At 45.8% G+C, this 18,840-nt stretch overlaps 1 protein-coding gene across 4 annotated transcripts in view; it reads left to right on the forward strand.

The window, feature by feature from the left end:
* Window positions 1-18,840, forward strand: part of PPP1R12B (protein phosphatase 1 regulatory subunit 12B) — a 137,045-nt gene that overhangs the window by 44,740 nt on the left and 73,465 nt on the right. For all 4 annotated transcript variants that reach the window (XM_074528210.1, XM_074528211.1, XM_074528212.1 and 1 more), the window contains exons 5-12: window positions 60-204; window positions 2,479-2,553; window positions 5,182-5,261; window positions 5,833-5,972; window positions 10,903-11,006; window positions 14,039-14,236; window positions 15,017-15,099; window positions 17,221-17,346. In XM_074528210.1, coding sequence (XP_074384311.1) covers window positions 60-204; window positions 2,479-2,553; window positions 5,182-5,261; window positions 5,833-5,972; window positions 10,903-11,006; window positions 14,039-14,236; window positions 15,017-15,099; window positions 17,221-17,346 — 951 coding nt within the window. The remainder of the gene's footprint in view (window positions 1-59; window positions 205-2,478; window positions 2,554-5,181; window positions 5,262-5,832; window positions 5,973-10,902; window positions 11,007-14,038; window positions 14,237-15,016; window positions 15,100-17,220; window positions 17,347-18,840) is intronic.

The raw sequence follows: 18,840 nt of genomic DNA on the forward strand, positions 1-18,840 counted from the left end.
AGTGCTCTGTCTGGAAGTCATTCCTGAGGGGCAGAGATCAATGCTGCTGCTTTCCTCAGGCTCCTGATCCAGGCTGGGTTTAATCTGAACGTCCAGGACAATGATGGCTGGACCCCACTCCACGCTGCTGCTCACTGGGGAGTGAAGGAAGCATGTTCCATCCTGGCTGAGGCTCTGTGTGACATGGACATCAGGAACAAGCTGGTCAGTACACAACTAAGGCAGGGTATTCTATAGCCACAGTAATAGTGACTGGTGCCTTCTGCTTGATCATGGAATCAGAACCCCAGACTGGTTTGTATTCAGAGGAACCTTAAAGCTCCTCTCATCCCACCCCTGCCATGGCAGGGACACCTTCCATTAGCCCTGGTTGCTCCAAGCCCTGTCCAGCCTGGCCTTGGACACCTGCAGGGAATGAACAGCCCCAGTTTCTCTGGGCAACCTCTGCCAGGGCCTGCCCACCCTCACAGCCAAAATCTCTTTTCCATATCCCATCTAACATTGCCCTCTGGCAGTGGGAGCCATTCTCTCTGTCCTGTCCCTCCAGGCCCTTGTCCCCAGTCCCTCTCCAGCTCTCCTGGAGCCCCTTTAGACACTGGAAGGGGCTCTGAGCTCTCCCTGGAGCCTTCTCCTCTCCAGGTGAACATCCCCAGCTCTCCCAGGCTGGCTCCAGAGCTGGGGGGCTCCAGCCCTGTGGTCAGTTTAGGGGGCCCCTCTCACTTCTTTCCAGCAGGTCCATGTCTGTCCTGAGATGGGAGCTCCGGAGCTGGACACAGAGATCCAGCTGGGGTCTCATAAGAGATCCAACATCATGATCCATCTACATGACAAAGTCATAGCAGTCCTCCTTGCCTGTGCAGTGGATAATTTAAATACATCAGTAAATGAAGAATCTTGACTGGCAGAAGACAGAAAAGATTTCAAATATTATGGGAGACGTGACCTGATTGAACCTTAGCACTGAGCTAGGAAGGGATAGGAACTGATCTGTGCCATCCTGAGTTAGTGTAACCCTGAGAAATCAAACAGCAGCAAAGAAACCGTCTTGGAGTGCAAATAATATACCAATATTAAGGCACTGAAAACAAGTGAACCCAGGAGAAACTGGCAGTTTTAAATCCTCCTTCTTCTATGTATTGGTCATAAAAAAGAGGAAATTGAAGATTTGTGAGACATTAGCGAAGAAAAATAGGACGGAAGAAAAGGAGCAAAACCATTTCCTTTCTAACAGTTGCAGGTTTTTCCTTGAGGAGCCCTTGAACTTTCAAGAGTTTGTCCAGGGCTGCTCTTGGTGTTCATCCCTGCTGGGATGTGCACACTGGTCTGTGAGCTGCTCCCACTGGGCCAGGTGTGCTGTGGCTGCCTCTGGGCAGGAGGGAAGGCTGAATGTGCTGGAGGAGGTGATAAGAGAGGGCCCTGTGTGTTCAAGTGCATCCAGCTGTGCTGGAACTGCTGCAACTCAAATGCCCCATGAGGAGCCCTTTCAGCCTGGTGAGCTCTTTGGCACCCAAAATCTGGGGAATCTTTTCTGTTTAAATGCCATCAGGTGCTTTTCCTGTTCGGTGTTCAGGATGTGTATGGGGTCTTGTATCATGCCATACCTGAAACAGCCACAGGTGTATTTATTGTGTTACCTGCTCCTTCCAGCCCAGAATTGTCTCCTTGTTGGGTCAGATGGATAAGGCTACCTTTTATTTTTTGACCTGTAGCCATTGGATTCCAGGTTATTAATGGCATTTGCAGCTTTAATTTGGTGAAAATGTAACCAGCTGCTTGGTTTGTGCACTAGAGTATTTTTTTCTGATTTGTTTTAGTTGATAAATTCAACTAAATGATGTGGAAATGGATCCCAAATTTTTTGGCTTGCTGGCAGCCTTTCAGAACATTTACATACATGATGATAAAGTAACACAGAATCAGGAATCTCCTGGGCTGGAAGGACCCACAGGGACCATCCAGTCCAACCCCTGCCCTGCACAGACCCCCAACAATCCCACCCTGGGCATCCCTGGCAGCGCTGCCCAAACACTCCTGGAGCTCTGGCAGCCTCAGGGCTGTGCCCATGCCCTGGGGAGCCTGGGCAGTGCCAGCACCCTCTGGGGAAGAGCCTTCCCTGATACCCAGCATAAGGAGAGGTTGATCACATTCCCTCTCAATACAAGAGTGTCCTTTTTAGAAACTTGGAAACTCAAGCGTAGTCCTGGCTGTTGGACTTGAGCAGCAGCAACCAGGGAGCTGCAGTGCCCTGGGAAAAGCTGCTCACCGAACATAAACATGGTCCTAGAGGTGTTTTCCAGCCAGAATGGTTCTGTGATTCCATGATCACTGGCACTTGGGTTTCCTTGCTCTGGAGTGGAAGAATGTCTCTCACCACTTGGGGAGGGAGGATGTGGAGCATATGCTCTGGGAAATGGAACTTTCTGGAATATTCCCACTGTGCCATCTCAGACATCCTCTTGTGTTCTCTCTTTGGACCAGGGCCAGACACCCTTTGATGTTGCTGATGAGGGACTTGTGGAGCATTTAGAAATGTTGCAGAAGAAACAGACTGTGGTGAGTTTCTGGAGATCATTTTCCAATTACCTTTTCACACCCAGGTGTTCTCCAGGACATATGGTGCCAACAGATGCAGGAAGATGAGGCCTACCTATTTTCTTTAGTTACTCATTTGCAGTCTTTAATCACAGCAACATTTTTAATAGCTAGAAATCTAGATAACAGCAGCAAGGAGGTCAGTAGTGTGATGGCATGCAGAATTATGGGAACTGGTAAGGAATTTGTGTTCATCTTTGTAACTGTTGTTACCCTGCAGTTGCTTTGTTGGCTGGCAGGCTCTGTAGCATCAAAGAGCTCTGTTCCCAATGAGTGATTACCCAAGTCAGCTTTGTGTTTGCATCCAGGGAAATACACTGTCAATGTTGAGAAAGGGATCTGTTACCATGTCTGCCTTTCTTACAGTAGGGAGGCTTTGGATTGAGGAAGAAGAAATTATAAACTTCAGGGAATTCTGGACTGAAAAAATGTCTGGTTTCAAAATGACATTAAATTGCCATTTCATAATGCATTGGAAGGGATTATAAGCCAAAAGTTGGCATAAAAAAAGAAAGCAAAATATATCTTGTTCAAAGTAAGGGCAGTTGTCAAGCCAGAAAGTTTGGATTGAATTTTTTCCTATTTCATCTGATCTACTCAATTATCTCATTTGGGTGCTTCCAAAACACAAGCTAACCTTCTTTGAAAAAGAATTAAAAATCTGTAAGTATCACTTAAAACATTGGGTTCAGAAACAGACAGAATGGGAGCACTGCTGATAAACCCAGGAAGAGATTTTCAGGAACTGACAGTGTGGGTGGTTAGAACTCCAGCTCTGATCACAACACAGCTGCTGCCATCCTCAAATTGCAGCCTTAGTATTCACAGGAACCTCTTAAAAATTAATCAGCTTCTCCCTAAATGAGGTGTTGATAAATACTATCAGGGTTGTGTTTTGGATTCTCCTCTCTCTCTCACTACCCAGGATTTTGCAGATAACTGCACTTCTTAAAAGAAAAGAAAAAGAAGAATTTTTTGGGTGACTGCTCATCCATTTTTAGGGCTGCTTTGCAGGGGCTACAACCCCCTGTTCTCTATATAGAAGCACTATATAAAGGCCTTCTCCATTTATTCAGTCAGTGTAGAGCTGAGCAGAAGAATCCAGATTTTATTACACTTTATTTTAGTGGATATGTTTTTTTAGTGGAAGAGCCCAATCATCACGTGTTTATCATGTGCCACTTCTGTCACTTAAAACCAGAAAACTTATATTTGTTAAGGATAAAACAGGCAGTTCCATGACATAATTTCTCTTCCAAAATGGCTTTCTAGTCAGATATGTTTCTCAGTCAAAGGCAGAGCACTGTGCCATCCTTGCTGAAAGATCTGCTGCCATTATTGCAAAGCAGGAGGGATTTTTGTATGCTGGAAGCAATTCATTTAGTTTGGGTTTGGATTTTTTTCCCAGTTACTGAATTACCTGTGAATGGAGCAGGCTGTTTCCTGCACTTCCCTTTGCTGTGCTCCAGCAGTTGGGTCAGTTTAACAATGTTGTAGCACAGATTTTTGGTGTTCCCTGGAATCCATGCAGCTTTTCTCACTTCACAGGGTGCCCAGGGCAGTGTGGCTGCCCCACAATCCCTGGCAGTGCCCAAGGCCAGGTTGGATGGGGCTTGGAGCCGCTGGGATAGTGGAAGGTGTCCCTGCCATGGCAGGGGCTGGGGCTGAATGACCTCTAAGGTCCCTTCCCACCCAAATAATTCTGGGATTCTGTGATTGAGAATTTGCAGTGCTTTTACTTCCTTTGCCTGGTGTCAGCTGCTGTCAAAAGAAAAAGAATAACCTGGTGAGCCATGACACAGCAGAGTCAGCTTTAAATTGAGCCCCTCACTGCCATCCCTACTTCTGCCTCAGCTCTTTCTGTGCTTCTGGAAGGCACTAAAACAATTTTTGGGTACTGTTTTGGCCACTGATGGTAAAATTAATATCGTTACTCTCTAGACAAAATCTTTCCATTTCTGTGTGATCCCAGTTATTCCCATGCAATCACTTTATGCATTTGAGAGATTTAAGAAGTGACCCATCCTCACAGGAGTTCCCTGGTTGTCTGTACAGAGCAAGTCAATAACAGCCACAAAAGCAGCAGATTTTTAGCTGAATCTGTTCTGATTTCATGGGCACACACACATGGACAGACCTCCAGCAGAATCCCAGAATGGTTTGGGCTGGAAGCAACCTTAAAGCTCATCCCACTCCAACCTCTGCCATGGGCAGGGACACCTCCCACTATCCCAGGTTGCTCCAAGCCCCATCCAAGCTGCTTTGGACCCTTCCAGGGATGGGGGAGCCCACAACTCTCTGGGCAGCACTCAGGGTTCATCCCTGGTCATGCAGGGGCAGCTGCTAATAAAAACTTTGAAGTTTTTGGTAAATGGCAGCTGCATTCCAAGGACATGCTGGGTGCTGTGCCCAAGGCTCACAGTGCCACTGCAGATGTGCTGCTGTCCCAGTGGCATCTCACACCAGTCTGCAGTGGTTGGTGCAACAAGGCTGGGCTGACCTTGTGCTGGTGCTCACTGGGTTCTGCTGACAGGGCTGGTTAATGTCTGTCCCCATTCTCTCTCTCCCATCTCCCTGGACTGTGAACAGCTGCGAAGTGAGAAGGAGACAAGGAATAAGCTGATTGAAGCTGACATGAATGGCAAGCCTCAAAACAGACTCTTCACCAAGTAAGTCTCTCCCTCTTAGTTGAAAAGAAACTGCCCAGAGAGTAATGGGAGAGCAGCTTCAGCTCTCACAGGCAGCTGGCCTCAGCTGGGTCAAAAACAATTCACTGCTCTTTAGTTCATGCATTTTTTTTTTAATCTTAGTACTCTCAAGTGCAGTTTTAGTTGTGTCAAATGCAGTTTGTGTTGTGTCTTAACATACCCAGTGAGTGGTGGAACAAGGGCTTGGATTGGTGTTTGGTTCTCCAGCTCCTGCTCTGGCTGAGGATCAATCAGATCTTTGGGCTGGGAACTGCACCTTTTTGTGGCACAAAGCCCAAGAGCCCAACTGCTGTGTTGTGTGGCACTAGAAAAGGAGAGATCACAATTTTGTGGATGGAAAAATGCTTGCAGAATTAGAAAATGTCAGACTGGCAGTGGAATCCATGGCAAATTGGCCATGATGGAAGTGCTGGAGTGTTCAGTCTGTAGATGGATTTTATCCTTTGCTTATTCTGTATGTAGGAAATAATGTTTGTGTCTTCCTGAGAAGTACAACTTGCTTGCCTAGTCCTAAAAATTTCCTATTTTGCAGCAAAGAGAAGATTCTTTATGAGGAAGACACGTTGAAGTCCATGGAAACTGAGGAAGAGAACAAGGACTCAAGCAGTTCTAGTTCTGAAGAGGAAGAAGCTGAAGATGAAGTTTCAGAGTCAGATGCTGAAAAGGAGTCAGGTAAGACTTAGTACAGCCTTGGATTTAATAACTAGCCTAGCTATTACCATTATTAATGGTGTTGTTATTGTTAACTAATTATATAATTAGTTGTTAAGGACATGCTGAAAGTTTTACTTCCAGTGTATATGAATTTGAGAGTTTGGAGAAACCTGGAGCTACTGTGCTAAAAAAGCTGATTCAAATGCTGACTCACAAGTCAGCATAATTATTTTTTTTAAAATCCTTCAGATCCTGTTTTAATTCATACTTCCAGCTCACATGTATTGAAAATAACACATTGTCCATAGCTTGTTCTCAAACAGGGTGTTGTTCTTGTTGGCCCAGTTCAAGAGGAATCCTTCGGGAGGGTAGGGAAGCAGGTGAAGGTGTAGGAAGGCAATAGCCTGTTGTGTTTGGATCAGTCTGAAATGAAGGACTGAAGCTGTTCTGACTGATTATAGAGGTGAGGAACTTCTGTTTTCTAGGCTGTAATGAATAATGATTGCAAAAGGTAGTGGAAAATAAGGATTAAGTACACAGTCACAGTAGCATTTACATTACAGTATATTGCTGGCATCTTACTCTCATTCCTTTTCCATAATTTCTGTGGCTACCTTAATTAATTTCAGAAGTGTTTATGTGCAGCACAGAAAGTTTAAATGCAGATACTTAATTGTACAGTAAGCCAAGACTTATTTGTACTTAATGTTTTGCAAACACAGATGGATCTTGGAGTATGATGTGTTTAAAGGTTAAACTACTTTTAACATCAACTCACTTGGTCTATATCCAGTATAATAAGAAACAGGTCCTGAGGAGAAGTGTAGTTTAAAGTTTTGCTGTGCTTTGTGCCAGTGAAATTGTCACTGTGTTAGGATTGTATCAGTGAATGCTGTGGGGCAGGGTGGGAGGGTGGGAAATGCTGGCTGGGCTCTGCTGCCCAGGCATGGGCATGGCAGGAACACAGGGAAATGATCTTGGGGCTTTTAAATTAAGCAAGTCTAGTGGACATGTCAGGGGTAGAAAGAGACATGCAGCACAGATCACATATATTTTCTCCATAAATCAGGGGTTTACCCTGACTATATACATATTTATATAAATATAAATGATACCTGTCTAGCTGGGTGTCCTTGTTTATAATCCTTGTAAACACGGTGGCAGTTTGACCAAAACAACTCAAATGTTTGCACACCTCTAAGACTTATTGCTGTGTGGGGTTTAACTGAATCAGGAGCAGCCTAAGATCCTTCAGCAAGGAAAGGTCTGCAGCACTCAGCATTAAATTTTGTTTAAAGCCAGAACAGGTCTTTTTATTGCATTAATTCACTGAGCAAGGCCCATTATAGGAGTATATGTTAAACCACTGAAGCTAATAGAAATGGGAGACAACAAGGATTCAGGTAGTGATTCAGTTGCAGGCTTTGTTACCTGTGCTCTTCTTTCCTGGGAATGTTATTGGGTCCTTTGAGAAATTGAAACCTCACCTTATAAACTTCTGAAATCTCTGCTAAAATGAGTGTGGGGTTGCTCAGCTGGATGGAGACACAGCTCTCACTTGCTGCAGGTGTGAGTGGAGGGTCACATGCTTGTTGCTCTTTTTAAAGCAAGATTCTGGAAGGTAACAGCATCAGCCCACATTGTAGGAGCCTCCAAAGAGAAGTAGGATTTTTCATTTTGGTAAAAAAAATAACAAATGTCACAGTATTACTGATTTCCAAGACAGACAATGGTGTTCCTGGGCTGATCCCCAGGGGGCAGCAGGGCAGGGGGGATTCTGCCCCGGGCACTGCTCAGGTGAGGCCCCACCTGCAGAGCTGCCCCAGCCCTGGCGCCCAGCACAGGAGGGAGCTGGAGAGAGCCCAGAGGAGGCACCGGGGGGATCAGAGGGATGGAGCAGCTCTGCTGGGAGGAAATGCTGGGAGAATTGGGATTCCTCAGCCTGGAGAAGTTTGGGGTGACCTCATTGTGACCTCCCAGGACCTGAAGGGAGCCTGCAAGGAAGGTGAAGAGAGACTGCTTACATGGGCCTGGAGTGATAGGACAAAGGGGAATGGCTTCAGACTGACAGAGAATAGGTTTATATAGAATAATAGGAAAAAATTCCTCCCTGTGAGGGTGGGCAGGCCCTGGCTCGGGTTGCCCAGAGAAGCCGTGGCTGCCCCTGAATCCCAGGAAGTGCCAAGGCCAGGTTGGAGCAGCCTGGGATAAATGAAAGTGTCCCTGCCATGGCAGTGGGTGGAATGAGATGGGTTCGAGGTTCCTTTTGGTTCAAACCACCAGGGATTCTGTGTTTCTGTGTTTATCTGGTCAGCATTTTACATGCTTGCATTCTGCAGGAGGCAGGGGTATGAACACATGATTATTATTCCCTTATTCCTCTTCATTTTCTGTAATATTCCCATACCTTTATCATTCTGAGCAGTGCTGGACACATAGATTATGGCTGTTGTTCCAAAGTGTTCAAAGTCCAGATGAAAAAGAAATTTTGAATGGTCTTTTTAAACCTAAAAATCCCAACCCCTTTGGTAGCTGAGCATAAAGCAGGACATGTAGAAGCTGGCAGTGTAACACACAAGTTTATTTTGAGGTGTGTTTTGAAGAGTCTCAGGTTGCAATTAATTTGTTGAATTTGCAGAGACTGTGAGAGGAAGAAATTGGATGAGGGAAGCAGTGAAATTGTTGGAAGGCTTCAGAGTAGTATGTTTCTTATAATCTGTAAGAAATTTTTGTTCTTCAGACAAAGGAAACTAAGAGCATTCATGTCACTTTATTCATTTTGAAGACAATTAATTTGGCATTGAACTCTTGTAAACAAGAGAGAGATCAGTGTAAAATATCTGTGCTGGGAACTTTTACAATATGTAATTATTGGGAATTAAAGCAGACCAAGGAAGTTTTTAATGTTGTTTTGTTTAGAAAGCAATCAAACAAAAGCCCTTATCCAAAAAGCCTTACAGAAAAGGAATTAGAAACCTAAATTTTTACTCTTACAAATTTGTTTTGAGGAGATTGAACTAATCCTCTCCAGTTTTTCTTGTCTGGAATTCATAATGTTTATGACTGAAATTTTGGTAGAATAAAATGTAGGATCCTGCCCAAAATAAAAATAAAATGTGGGATCAGCCCTGCCAGCACAGAGTCCCTCTGCTTGTCCCTTTCTGCAGTGACAGAAGATGTCCCACAATGTCCCAGTCACATTGCTCACAGTTAGTCCTTCCCAAGCTGTCATTACCACTTTAGCCTGTGCCCTTCTAATTAGGCTTGACCTTAAATCTGTCCTGTGTGCTGTGAACTGCAGAGCAGGCTCCCAGTGCCCACCCAGCCCAGCCTGGGCAGCTGCTGCCACCCTCCCTGCCTGCAGTGCTCTGTGGTACAGCCCCAGTCACAGCAGAGAGCAGCTGGCACAAAATGGGCATTTCCATGCTCTTGGATGCCCAGGGTGGCAGGCAGGGCCTGCAGGGAGGAGTGAGGGAGGCTGGGTGAAAGCTCTGCTCCACAACTGACATTTCTGCTTCACAGAGAGGGAAAGTGGCTGGGAATCCATTCTTCTGCAGACCCACAGGAGCAGCTGGAGCTGGGCCAGGGCAGGCTCAGGCTGGATCTCAGGGAAGGCTCTTCCCCAGAGGGTGCTGGCACTGCCCAGGCTCCCCAGGGAATGGGCACAGCCCCGAGGCTGCCAGAGCTCCAGGAGTGCTTGGGCAGCGCTGCCAGGGATGCCCAGGGTGGGATTGTTGGGGGGTCTGTGCAGGGCAGGGGTTGATGGATGATCCTTGTGTGTCCTTTCCAGCTCAGGAGATTCCTTATTCTGTCATTGTCTCTTTAGTTCAGGCTCTGTCAATCCTGGTAACTTCCTGCTATTTTAAAATGTTTCTCTTGGCTTGCTCTTTTCTGCTTTTTGTGTCCTTTGAATCCTTATTTTTCTAGTACTGAGAATATTTGTTACAGAAAGATTGATCTTGACACTCCAAGGTGCCATCCACCAGATGCTCCATCCCAAACAACTCCAAATATGGAACAGCAGATTTTTATTCCCTGCACATAGGTTATTTGCTAGGACTGTTGGGATGCTTATGCTTAAAATTGCTTTATTTTTTCCAAGCCATGACTGTGTGAGCACTCATAGCTATAAGGAAAGCTTTGACTGGTGGGTGTGGGTACATCATTTCTCAGGCAGGTTCCGTGTGCCTGGGTTTATGATGAATAGTCTGTCTCCAGCCTCTGCTCTTCTGTCAAGTGAACCTGCTGCCTGAGTCACACTTTCTGCTTACTCTCCCCCTGGTAATGTCTGCTGAATGTTCTTTTGTCAAGCATGTGCATAGATACAAAAAAAAAAAATGTGATACTGGACAGCTGCTCTTATCTAACAAGCAGGGAGCCAGCTGTAAGCTTGCTTAGCTTGCTTGGAGCCCAAGTAAGGGTTTTTGTTGGGCAGCAATCCTGACTTCTTGTAGAAAATGGATTTTGCTGCAGAAGATCAGAAATTCTGCCCAGCAGCACAAGCAAGTGCAGAGAACTGTGCAGTGAAACCCAGCACTGGGCACTCAGGGCTGGGGGCTGTACCACACTTGTGTACAGGAAGGAGGAACAGCATGTGTCCCTTTTCATCCCAGGATTTACCAGGGAAGAAGTTCCCATACAGGAAACAAAATTGTGAAAAACAAAAACCTATGTGTCCTCTTTATGGTGCTTTCTGCAAAGATTTTGCTTGTCTGTGAGGATAAAGTACAAAAGCTTTGCCTGGCAAACGTGTCCATGCTGTTCTTTAGGAAGTGGGGAGCTCCTTGCAGAAAGCCCTGGCACTGCCAGTGCAGAGGGCACTGACACCTCTGTGATGCAGGGAGGTCACACAGCCCTGAACTGGAGTGCAGACCACACTCTGGGTAAGGAAGGGCCTCAGAAGTGCAATACTGAAACATTTGGTTTCTCTTCTTGTTTAAAATTGTAGAGAGGAAGGAAGAGCCCTTTGCCAACTACTCGAGCCGGGAATCCAGGCCCAGCATCCCTGAGCCAGCACCTGAGCCCAACTCCTTCACTGCATCTGCCAGAAGAGTAAGTGAATGTGGATCCCTGGGGACCCAGGAGTGCTCAGCAGCAGGAGGTGTTACTGGGAGGTGGATGCTCTGAAACCAGTCTTCAGAGCACTTGAATTTAGAAAAGCCTGGTAGTTTGAAATTCTGATAAAGATGTGCGTTAACAGCAGTGTAGGGACAATATGGTTCCTCTTGAATCTCTGACCTCCAAAGCCAATTGTGGTGAAGAAAGCCAGCCTAGAGCACATGCTTTGTGTGCTGTCAGTTCTCAGGGGGCTGGTGCCAATGTCTTCTCAGCAGATCTGTCACCAGAGCTGATTTCTGCCTGTGTGCCAGTGGTGAGTTCAGCACCATCATTTAAAGTGCCTCTGACTTGCCAAAGCCAGCTGAGTCAGTGGTGTGCTGTTACTGCCCAGCAAGCAGAGGGTGGTTTGCATGTGGCTGGCCAGCTGGGCTATGAAAGCTTTGAAAGGTGAAGTGGTCACTGAAATCTTGTGTGATTGAATCCTTCAGCTCTCAGATCATTCAGCTAGATGGCACCAGGAGACTCTGCTCTGCACAGGACTCCTGTTGTGTGCTGCTGCTTTCTTTTTGCACCAGACTGTGGAGAAAACAGCACAGAAACCTGGCCCAGGGCTGAAGCTCTCGGTGCTTGTCAGGGGGAAGTGTTTCTTGCTTAGTCACAATTTTTTATTTTTCACATGTAACAGAGCATAACCAAGATCAAATGAAACAGAGCTCCTCTGGGCATTGTTCAGCTCAGGCTGGCTTAGCAGGGGAACTGTTAGAGGGAGAAGGATGCTGGGAAGTGTGAGTACTTCAGTTAACCTTTTCCCAGCTGCAGAGGTTTGGTCTCTCACTCATTTGAGCTGTTGAACACAGAATAAGAGTGTTAGGGTGTAGGAGCTGACCTGTGAGTGGAGGAATTATTGATTTGACCTCAGTGACTTAAGGTCAGCTTTTTTACCTTCTCTCACCTGGTTGTTTTTTCTGTAGTTCTCTTTGACTGACTGGGCTTTAGATAGTGTTGCCCTCTATGAGGGGAGTTATTAGTATGTGCTGTTCCTGTGTTGTTCAGAATTTACAGATGGCAGCTTTTGCTGTGGTTTTGAGCATTCTCTGAGGAAAGCATCAAAACTACATGAAAATGTTAGAGCTGTGTAGCTCAGTAGACTGGCAGTGCTGGAAATGGTGGAGTACAGATTAACCCTTTCCATCTGCATTGAAATAACACAAGCTGAAAACATTGCTCAAATACTGGAGGGATAATTTCAGCTTGGCATCTTCAGACAGTGAGTCTGAGGGCGGAGCTCTCCAGTAGCTCCGATTGTTCTGAATAGTGTCAGATAGAATATGGTGTAATAATGCTTAGATCAGCTTTGATCAAAAGCCTTGTCTGCCCACTGTCCTGCCCAACAGTGACCATCAGAAGCTACTGGAGAGCACAACCTTGCAGGAATTCCCTCCCACATTCCAGCAGTTGGCTTTTCAGGGACTCGCTGACCCTGGTGTATTTTTTGTCTTCAGTAGCCCCTGTTGGACTTTTCCTTTATGCACTCACTTTTTAATTGGGATCCTCTAATGTCCAGTCCTTCAGCTTAGTTCAAAACTCTACAAAGCTCCCTGTCCCATTAACCAACCACACACTGGGTTTGTTTGCTGTCCCTCATTCCTTTATGGGAAGAACCAAGGAATAATTGTTCCTTACTCACCCTTCTGTGTTCCACTGAGGGTTTCATGTAGCTTGGTCATATCTCAGCCTGGAGACTACTGAAATACTGAATATCTCCTCATGCACAACCTCTCTTGCTCTACTCATTCTTGCTGCCTTTCCCTGAACTCTTCCCTTCTTGCCAACTGCTGCTGATTGCTGGACCTGAGCTATGTGTGGTACCAAAGATGTGATTGTACCCTGCAGTAACACAGCCACAGGGGTTGTGTGGTTTGTATTCTGTACTTTGCCAAAAATTCCTTATAATCTATTTGCTTTATTTCCTGTACAACTTGGTGCTTAGCCCTGCACAAGTACCTCTTGTGATGCTCAGGCTTCATTCTTGAATGGCAGTGTGCAGCCTTTTGAAAGACTTGATCACTGTAGCCAAAGTCATGCATTGAAGCAGTTGTACATTGAAGCAGTTCTACATTGAAGCAGTTCTACATTTAAGGACAGGTCACAAGTGCCTCATGTAACAGAAAGCACAAAGCCCATTCTGTGCTGTGCATTTACCTGCCCATGGAAGGGGCCTTAGCGAGGCTGAAATCCAACGTCCTGCTCAAAGCAGGATTAAGCTCTTGTCATGTTGCTTTGTCCTACTTGAGCTCAGCTGAGTATTGAAATGTCTCTGAGGATGGAGATGCTCTACTCCTTTACTCTCTGACCCAGTGCAGCTCTGATTCTGCCAGGAGTTACATCTCCATGTCAGCTGGGATTTCCCAAGTGGAAACTTGTCTGTTGCCCTCCTTTCACTGTAGACTGCAGAGAAGTGTGGTTCCATGTCCTCTGTAAACCCACCCCTAGGTAGCAGAGCAACTAAATCCTGTCTCTGCCTTCTCTTTTCCATGCTGAACAATCCAGATTGCCTCAGTTTCTTCCTTTACAGTGTTGTTGGCTACAACTCCCTGGTAATCTCAATGGCTTCTTCTGGACTCCACTGGTTTATTTGCAACTAGTTCCATAAGAACTGAGTATTTGTTTTTGGAATTCTGCCTTCACTGAATAATTCCCCCTTCCTAAATGGGTGATAATGTAAGCTTCATTGTTCCTCATATTCTTTCCTCAAAGCTGGAGGAGGACATTGTGTAGGCAAAGACCTGCACAGTGACAGAAGATTCCTTTCATCCTCTGTCCTTGGGGATGAGGCACCACAGCAGTTTGCATCCCTGTGAGTTCACCTTGAGCTCGGTCCTGTAATTAAAGTGAAGCAGGAAATAAGTCATTCTACCTTACAAGTCTAGCCCAGCAAAAACTGGAGCTTTTTGAAACACTTTGTCAACTTAGAGTTGCCTTGCAGTGCTCTTCCTTTTCCCAAATGTTCACTTTCTCCTCCACAGTTCAGTTGGCTCAGCAAGTCAGACGAGCAGAAGGACGAGTCGCCTTCGTCGTGGCGCCTGGGCCTGAGGAAGACTGGCAGCCACAACATGCTGAGTGAGGTCTCTGCCACTCGTGAGGCACAGAGGGACAAAACTTCTTCCATCTATCGCTCCTCGTCCAGCCCTCGCATTTCTGCACTCTTGGACAACAAGGAAAAGGTTTGGCTTTCAGCAAGGATATTTCAGTGCATCCACTTCACCCCACAGGTGTAAACCCCTTTCCCTTTGAGTTGTTGCTGGGGTTTGTATCCGTAACAAACAAGGGTCTCTTTCATTCTTATCTTCTTTTTCTTTTGAAAAATATTTTCCTCCTGTCAGTTGTTTCTCCAGAACTGGAGTTTGGTGCCCCTTTGGCCCAATTCCTACTCAGTTTGGACTGGGCTGCCACTAAACAGGGGCTGCCAATCTGGCGCAGCCTGTTCTTTACCAGAAAATGTCTAGCAGACAACAGCACATACCTGCAGTGGAGATTGTCCTTCTCCATCATTTATATGGATTTCTCCTCTGTCTACCAGGTGCATTTGTAAATCCCATCCCACGTATTCAGTAACTATATCCCACGTAACTGTAACTTTTCTGCCCATAGGTAGATACCTCATCCCTGGAGGCATTCAGGGCCACCTGGGATGGAGTTCTGGTCTAGTGGACTAAAGATCTCTTCCAACCCAAACCAGTTCTCTGATTCTGTGATTGACAAGTTATTCTCTAAGTTAGAAGATGCTTTTATTCACTGGTCATCAGGAAATCCCTTTCAGAACTGATATTTCTATGCTGTGCTATGTTGCTTTAAGCAACATTAGAGAAGCAAGAAGCTGCTTTAAACCAGCTGGTAGGAGAATGCTTTCTTAGTTGAAGAAATTTGAACATGAATTTATTTACTACTGGATGTGCTGGAAGGGTAAGAGATGTATAGCTGAAGTTCCTCTTTTGCTTCACCAGGACAGAGACAACAAGAGTTATCTTGCCACCATAGTCCCCAGAAGACTGAGCAGTACGAGTGATACAGAAGAAAAAGAAAACAGGTGAGACTGGCTGAAGTTAATGCCCAGCTTCCATCCTGTCAATAGTACTTGTGGAATATAATTTTTCTGTAGTCATGCTCTGTATATTTTCTCAGCAGTCTCAAGTACACAGGAATTCCCAACATCAAGAGCCAGCTCTGTCTGTAAAAGTTCTGGTACGTTGGTTTTCATTTAGGTGAGCAGGAATCAGCAGACTGGTTCCTCCACCCTGTACTCACACAGGCACAGGCTCCACCCAGGCAATCAGATTTATGGATCCTTTTTCCTTTTAATAGGCAAGTGCCTCATTTTGTAGCTGCCACCTGCACTTGTAGTTGTCACTTGCTCAGCAGTCACCTTCAATCCCTTTGTTCACACCTCTGTCACTTGAGATTCACTCGAGCTTGTGAACTCTGCCATGTAGGAACTGTTTCATTGCATGGCTGTTTTTACAGTCAGTGTGTGTAAATGCCCCTGGTCCTAACCATGGTGTAAATGGTGTGTGTATGTCCAGGAATTCCAGATGTATTTGAGGAGCTGCTGTCTTCTAGCAGCTTCTTCAGGGGCCTTCCAGTGCCTAAAGGGGCTCCAAGAGAGCTGGAGAGGAACTTTGGACAAGGTCCTGGATTGGCAGAACACAGGGGAATGGCTTCCCACTGCCAGAGGGCAGGGTTAGATGGGATAATAGGGAGGAATTCTTGGCTGAGAGGGTGGCCAGGCCCTGGCACAGGTTTCCCAGAGCAGCAGTGGCTACCCCAAGCCTTTAAATGTCCAAGGCCAGGTTGGATGGGGCTTGGAGTAACCTGGGCAGGTGAAAGGTGTCCTTGCCTGGGCAGGTAGAAGGACAGGATGAGCTTTAAGGTCCCTTCCAACCCTGGCCATTCTATGACTCAGTTTGTATTAGAAGGAGTAAAATTTGACTTTAGCCTCAATTCCAGCTACTTCCCCAACAGAGGAGGAAAGGCACATGCAGAGCAGTGGCTGTGAGCTGTAGTTGTTGGGCAGGAGCTGTGGCAGATGACACCCTGAGAGAATTTCAGCACAGCTTGGGAATCTTTGCTGATCTTTTGCTGGAGCCTCCCTGCTGTGTTCTTGTTCACTCTCAGGCAGTCTCTGAGATCCAGAGTTTTACAGACAGTTTGTGTCTGTTGATCAGCTCAAGAGGCTTTGGCAGAGGTTGCTGTTGAGTGGCACATTCAGCTGTAGGAGCTCAGTGTCCTTTTCTGGGGGGAGTTGGGACTGCCTGAGCAGTGCTGGCCTTCAGGAACAGATGGTGCCCAGGCAGGCTGTGTAGTACAGATTTTTTCCTAATATTCTTTCCTTTCAAAACATTTGGATTTTCCTTTCTGGAACCCACAGGTGTCTTTATACAGCATTAGTCTAGGCATGACAACTGGAAATGAGAAATAATTTCTTGCTGGTAAGGGAATGGATTAGTGCTGCATTGCAAGCTCCAGGTGCTGTCCTGCACCAGCAGAGAGCAGGATGCACTGCCAGAGTGTGCATTAGCATTGGGGAAAGAGCCCTGTTTTCAGATAACCAGGGTAAACAGGACTATTGGGAATTTCTTGATAACTTGTCAAGTAGCTTTAGATGCTATAAATATTTTGTTTGTTGTTTTCTGCTTCATGATTTTGCGGTTGACCTGGTAGTGCTGGGTTAATTGTTGGGCTCAATGATCTTAGAGGACTTTTCCAAGCCTAATGATTTTGTGAAATGCTTTGCTGTGCTGAATTGCTTTTGTCTTTTCCTGGATAACTTGAAGAATAAAAGCTGCCCTGCAGTTCCAATATCTGCCCATTTATACTTTATTGTTTGATACAGACTGCAGTGAGAATATTAAATGACACTATTTAATATGTTAAATTACTTTTATAGACAATCTGAATTTCATTTGCAAGTTTTCTCACTAAAAAGGATCTTGTTCCTCTTTATGCAAAACATGACATCATCTGTGGTTCTTGAGTGAGCTGGCAGGAGCAGGAGCTGATGCTAAGGCCAGAGCAGGTGTTTCTCTGAGCTGTGTCACCCTAACAATGAAGCATGTAGGTGTAAGGGAAGGATTTGTGTTGTGAAACTGAAGGAACCAAAAGCAGACTCCGGAGGTTTTTCTAAGCTTTTCTGTGCTCTGTGCTGCTGCAGGGAATCTGCTGTGAACCTGGTGAGGAGTGGCTCCTACACCCGGCAGCCCTGGAGGGACGAGCCAAAGGGAAACGAAGCTCCCCACTCTGGGGCTCCCACTACCTACGTATCCACCTACTTGAAAAGGTATGTTCTGTCTTCCATGGGCTCTCAGGCAGTCAGAACCACTCTTAACATGCCTCCCACACCTCAGCCTCCTGCTTGTTGCCTCCTGCATCTTGTAACTGGCCTTGGGACCCTCTTCTGCTGAGAGCAGGAAAGAAAAGATTTATTGGATTTGTCATGCTAAATAGTGTTTTTAAAGGATATAATTTTTATTAATTTGCAAATTGCTGTACTAAATTAAAATACTCTTCTTCATATAATTCAAATGTAAAGTTTTCTCTGTTTAATGCTGGTGTTATGGTTAGAGAATAAAACCAAAATTTATCATAAAACAGATTAATGTAATAAGAGTCCAGAAGCGTTGTTCGGATAACTCTTGGTGAGTAAGTTATAGCTTTTCTCTAATTTTGGTTCATATTAGTCCATGTTTGTAGTATTATCAGAAAGTGGCAGTGCTCTTGTGCATGGTGTACAGCACTTGCTAAGGAGTGAAACTGATGCTTCCACTGTTGCTTTGTAAGGCAGTAAGGAAGCAGTTTGTTCACAGTGTGTGTGAAGTTGCTGAGGCTGATTATTTGATCATTGGTAAAGGAGCCAGGAAGAAGCAGGAAGGCAATTCCAGGCAGAACTCCTGTACCTGCAGTGTCCTGGACCCCCTTGGGAGGCAGAGCCTCGGTGTCCTTGAGGTGCCACCTCAGGGCTCTCTGAGTGGGCTGGAGCAATGCCCTGCTCTGGTGAGCAAACAGTGCATTGCTGGGTTCTCATGTGAGCAGGAGGATCAGCAGTGCCAGCACCTCACCTTTATTTCAGCTGATACTGAAGACCATCAGAGCAGCCTGTAATAAACATGTCACACTGCAAAGCCATTGTGTTTCTGCTTAAGGACAACAGCAGCAATAGCCTAAGGTTCTAGATTGAGTTTCATGAGATTCTACACCCTGAACTAAATAACTGTCCTGAAGTCAGAACAACTGCTTGAGATACTTGGGAAGAGGCAATTTGTTCCAGTGTTTGTGCTGTTTCTGTAGAGGTAAGTGGTGCTCAAGGGTGTGTGTGGCCAATTGCTGAGCACGTACAGATCCATTGCCACAAAAGGTGAAGCAGCCCCTTCAAGCAGGAGCTTCTGCTCTGCTGCTCCATTCTGGTGACTTCACAGCTATCCTGGGATGTGATGACAGCCCAGCCTCCATGGCTTGTCTCTCTCTGAAGCTGGTCTGACAAGCTGCAGCTGATTACATTGGAAAACTTGTCCCTTGCAGCTGGCACACCTGTGCTGCTCCCTGAGCTGAGGGACAGCACAGTCACCCCCAGGCAATCTTACAAACATTGCTGGTTTGTCCCAGCTAATCCTGCACCAGATTTAGTGTTGCACTCACACAGTTGTGCTGTATTTCCTTGGTTAAACTGTACAGAGAGTGGGGAAGGTTTAGGCTGCACTGGGAGGTCACTAATAATGAGTTCTTGTTATAAAGGCTGAATTCTGCCCTTTCATAAGGGAGTGACTGGTTCACATGC

The sequence above is a fragment of the Zonotrichia albicollis genome, chromosome 28, assembly GCF_047830755.1.
Source record: "Zonotrichia albicollis isolate bZonAlb1 chromosome 28, bZonAlb1.hap1, whole genome shotgun sequence".
NCBI classification, from domain to species: domain Eukaryota; kingdom Metazoa; phylum Chordata; class Aves; order Passeriformes; family Passerellidae; genus Zonotrichia; species Zonotrichia albicollis.